The sequence below is a fragment of the Auxenochlorella protothecoides genome, assembly GCF_000733215.1.
Source record: "Auxenochlorella protothecoides strain 0710 unplaced genomic scaffold scaffold61, whole genome shotgun sequence".
NCBI lineage: Eukaryota > Viridiplantae > Chlorophyta > Trebouxiophyceae > Chlorellales > Chlorellaceae > Auxenochlorella > Auxenochlorella protothecoides.
Genome location: NW_011934415.1, coordinates 173443 through 177755, shown reverse-complemented (window position 1 = coordinate 177755; position 4313 = coordinate 173443). Strand labels below are relative to the sequence as shown.

General features: G+C 68.1%; 3 protein-coding genes across 3 annotated transcripts in view; 2 read left to right on the top strand and 1 right to left on the bottom strand.

The window, feature by feature from the left end:
* Positions 1-735, bottom strand: part of F751_5341 (Bifunctional riboflavin biosynthesis protein RIBA 1, chloroplastic) — a gene marked incomplete at both ends in the record, with an annotated part of 2572 nt that extends 1837 nt beyond the window's left edge. Inside the window, 2 exons of the mRNA XM_011403141.1 lie at positions 34-607; positions 644-735. Coding sequence (XP_011401443.1) covers positions 34-607; positions 644-735 — 666 coding nt within the window. The remainder of the gene's footprint in view (positions 1-33; positions 608-643) is intronic.
* Positions 736-1116: 381 nt separating this feature from the next.
* F751_5340 (Eukaryotic translation initiation factor 3 subunit H) lies at positions 1117-2701 on the top strand (the record flags this gene model as incomplete). The annotated part of the gene is made up of 4 exons (XM_011403140.1): positions 1117-1329; positions 1651-1942; positions 2181-2401; positions 2498-2701. The coding sequence occupies 4 exons, from the start codon at positions 1117-1119 to the stop codon at positions 2699-2701; spliced, it is 930 nt and encodes a 309-aa protein (XP_011401442.1).
* Positions 2702-3105: 404 nt separating this feature from the next.
* The window catches only part of F751_5339 (Vacuolar protein sorting-associated protein vps5), a gene marked incomplete at both ends in the record, with an annotated part of 3024 nt that continues 1816 nt past the window's right edge, over positions 3106-4313 (top strand). The window contains 4 exons of the mRNA XM_011403139.1: positions 3106-3228; positions 3467-3529; positions 3716-3845; positions 4070-4293. Of these exons, the coding sequence (XP_011401441.1) occupies positions 3106-3228; positions 3467-3529; positions 3716-3845; positions 4070-4293 (540 nt within the window). The remainder of the gene's footprint in view (positions 3229-3466; positions 3530-3715; positions 3846-4069; positions 4294-4313) is intronic.

Below are 4313 nucleotides of genomic sequence, written 5' to 3'. Positions count from 1 at the left end.
GGAAACGCAGGAAACACGACCCCAAAAACCTACCGGCCGGGCGCGGAGGGGGAAGATGTGCCCAGGCCGCCGCAGGTCCTGGGCGCGGGTGGCGGGGTTTCCCAGCGCGCGCAGCGTGATGCCGCGCTCCTCGGCCGAGATGCCGGTGGTGATGCCGTGCCGCGCGTCCACGGTCACCGTGAAGGCGGTGTACAACCCCTCCTCGTTCTCCGCGCTGTGCACCATGAGCGGCAGGCGGAGGCGGTCCAGGTCCGCGCCGCGCATGCCCACGCACACCACGCCGCTGGTGTGGCGCACCAGGAAGGCGGTGGCGCGCGTGGTGATGCGGTCCGCGGCGCCGATCAGGTCGCCCTCATTCTCGCGGTCCTCCGAGTCCAGCACCAGCACCAGCTCCCCCGCGGCGATGGCCGCAAGCGCGGCGGCGATGGAGGCGAAGCCGGGGGTGGGCGTCTCCAGGTCGGAAGCGGGGAGGGCGGCCAGGGACGCGCCCACCGCGCCGGAGGCCAGGCCCTCGGGCGGCGCCGCTGTCACAGCAGCTGCCTCAGCTTCTGGGCTGGAGGTGGCCCGGAACCCGGAGCAGGGGCGGGGGCGGGGGTGGGCACGCTGCCTGGAAGGGGTCGAGGCGCAGTGTGAGGGGCGGCACGGTGGTAGTGTCGCCCCGCGCAGGCCATGGGCTGTGGAGGGGGACGAGCTGGCCACCGCCAGTGGTCTCCGGCACGGCACTACAGCCGCCATGGGGACCGCAGGAGCTGGGGACCAAGCGAGGACGAGGGCGTGCCAGGACGGTACGAAACTGTCGTGTGGTGGGGAGTGTGGAGGCCCCCTCCCCCATGCTCCGTGCCTAAGTAGATGCGGTTCCCGTCACCCGGTCCTCGTCATTACGTAAGCCCTGCGCGTCGCGCTACTGCGGGACGACCCGTGGTACTGACGGGCATGCTGGGCCCCGGGGCCCTGCCCCGTCACACTCCCGATCAGGCAGGCGGGGTACCTCCTCCCCTGCCCCTTCCACTTCTCCCGTGCCGGCATCCCATCCTCCCACTCCTGCTCGATACGCCCTCAGACACCGGCGCCTCCCAGCCGCCCCATCACCACCGCGAGCTTGGCGGGGGAGCCAGCATGGCCAGTTCCGCGGGCATCAGCTTTGCCCAGGCGGCGCAGAAGGAGCAGAAGAAGGCGGAGCTGGTGAGCGTGCAGGTCGAGGGCCAGGTCATCCTCAAAATCGCCAAGCACTGCCGGGAGCACGCCAGCGGGTCCTCCGTGGTCACGGGACAGCTGCTGGGCCTGGACGTGGGTCAGACGCTGGAGGTCACAGACTGCTTCCCCTTCCCGGTGGGTGGAGGGGGTTGGACTGTGTGGAGGGGGGAGGCTGGGAGGGGGCAGCAGGCCTCGGGAGTCTGCCGGGCCCCTTTTTGTGAATGCGCGCAGAGTGAGGGATGCCCGCCCCTCTCGTCGCATGCCCCTCCTGCAATGTACACGAATAGATCAGCTGTCGAGCGGGCAGTGTGCTGCAGGGTCGGCAATGCCTCGTGCTGTTTCCACCCATCAGTGGCCAGTGCTGATGATCCTTGCGGCGCATCCCGCGCGGCCCCCACCCCGCCGCCGTCCAGCTACCCCGCCCAGCCCCCCCCGCCCCACCTCCCACCCCTCCAGGGCAACGTGGGCGACGAGGAGGCGGAGACCTCCAACGAGGGCGAGGGCTATCAGCTGGAGATGATGCGCTGCCTGCGGGAGGTTAATGTGGACAACAATATGGTGGGCTGGTACCAGTCCACCGTCTCCGGCTCCTACCAGGTGGTGGAGATCATCGAGACGTTTGTCAACTACCTGGAGAACCTGGACCGCTGCATCTGTATGGTGTACGACACACTGGCGGCGGCTTCGGGGGGGCTGGGCCTGAAGGCGGTGCGCCTCACCGAGGCCTTCGTCAAGGCCTTCCGCGAGGGTGCGATGGGAGGTGGTGTGGGGGGGGGTTGGGGTATGCCGCACCGGCGCTCCTCCAGCTGCCTCATCAGCGCCTGATCGGACGCAGGGTGTGAGCTGGGACGTGGACGGGCCTGTGTGGGATCCTTGTTGCCATCGCCCGCCGCCCCGCGGCTCCTCACCTCCCCCACTACCACCCCTGTACTCCTCCACATGCGCAAGCACCCACAATTCCCCCCCAAACCATCACCCCCTGGCAGGAACGCTGACGGTCGAGAAGGTGCGCACCTCCAACCTGTCCTGGCAGTCCATCTTCCAGGAGATCCCCATTACCGTGCACAACACGCCGCTGGCGGTAGCGCTGGCGGCCGCCATCACGCCTGTCGCGCACCTGAGCGCGCGCGACGCGGCGCGCCTGACGCTGGCCTCCGCGCCGGTGCTGGAGCGCAACGTGGAGTTCCTGAACGACTGCCTGGACGACGTGGGCGTGGAGCAGGGGAAGCTGGGCGCCCACCACGGCGCGGTGCGGCGGCAGCAGCAGGCGGCGGCAGCGTGGCGCGCGGCGCGGCGCCAGGAGAACACCACGCGGCGGACGGCGGGGGAGGAGATGCTGGGGGAGGAGCCGCCGGAGGGCATGTTCAAGCCGCCGCCAGAGCCGTCGGCGCTGGACGGCATGCTCCTGCTCAAGCAGATGACCAGCTACTGCGACGCGGTCGGGTCCACCTCCGCCCAGGCCATCCAGCGCCTGGTCATCGCGGAGGGCCTGCAGCGCAGGCCTTGAGGAGTGGCCGTGTGTGTGTGACTTGGTCGTGCCTGGTGAAGACCGGGGAAGGTCCACCGAGGGCCGTGCTTGCTGTAAGGCTCACCCGGACAGCGATCAGGAGGGGGTGGGTGGGGCGATGACGAGGCCCCATGGGGGGCCCTCCGCTCCGACACCTGACGGAAGAAGTCCTCGCTGCGTCGCCTTCTCGCCGTGTCACGGCCGCGTGGCGCGTTACAACTCATAAAAGGCCTCGATCACTTCGCGCAATACCAGGTGGGACACGGCTGAGGTGGGGCCAGCTTCCTGCCTATCCCGAGCAGTGTGCCAGGAGGTGATACCAGTGGACTCATGCGTCGGGGCCGGCCCAGCTCGCTCGGCTGAGATCCGTAGATAGAATCGGGACAGACTATCATTCAATCGACATGGGGACGGACCTGCACGCTGGGCGGGCGGACCACTCCGTCGATCCCCTGAGCCATGGGGAGGCCAGGGGTTCCCTGGACGACCCGCCCCCCTACGAGTCCATCATCATGGGCACGGCCAGGGTGAGAGGCATGGTTTGGAGGGGCGATCTGTGCGCTGATCGATAGCCCGCCCTTGCTGGTAACCTCAACACAGAGACCACCACCACTGCTAATTCCACTTTGCAGGATGAGCCGGCCAGCAGGGGTCCTGATGTTGCTGGGAAGCAGGTGAGCTTTGAATGAAGGGGACTTCGGTGCTGGAGGTTGGCTGCTGAGGTCGATTCATCCATCCCAGCCGCCCCACCTCTTCGTCCTGTAGCCGCTGGAGGCAGCCATCACCGTCTTTGTCACCGATCCAGTTCGCCAGCTGGAGGGGGTGCGGGTGAGGCACATGCGAGCCTTGGGATGTGTGCGGGAAGCCTACCGCTGTGCGGAAGATATACGGTTTCGGAATTCGCTGGGCACTGCGCACAATGGTCCACCATTCTCTGTGCCAGTCCCCTTGCGTGAAGGTGATGTGCCCTTGGCCCTGATTCCTCACATGGAGCCCACCCACGCCACCTCACAGTCGTTCGTGTCGTACCGCGTCACGTACCGCCCTGCCTCAGGCCCCGGCTCCTCCGTCCACCCCGCGGGCGTCATCCGGCGCTTCAGCGACTTTGACTGGCTGAAGAAGCAGCTCCGGGCCAACCACCGGGGTGGGTAGGATGGCTTGGATGAGGGCTTTGTGGCAGTGTGATCACAGAGCAGCTTCACATGAGCGGAGCTCTGCAGGGCAACGCCAGGTTTTGGGGGTTTCCAAGCCCTCGCCATGGCCCAACCCTTGCTCTGCTGCGTGGCTGCCTTCCTGTCTTGTGGCTGCTCATCGTTGCCCTGCGCCCACTCAGCCTCGCATGCGCCCCCCTCCCTCTCATTGGCCCAGGCTGCATCGTCCCCCCCCTGCCCGAGAAGAACGTGGTCGAAAAGTACAAGCTGACCGACGAGTTCATCGAGCAGCGGCGCGCCGCGCTGGCGGTGTTCATGAATCGCCTGGCGGCGCACCCGGTGCTGCGACACTCCCCCGCCTTCCAGCTGTTCCTGGACGCCGACGAGGCGGGGTTTGCGCGCGAGGTGGCGCGCACCGCCGGCGAGGCCGGCGGCGCAGGCGTGCTGGCGGCGGCCGCCTC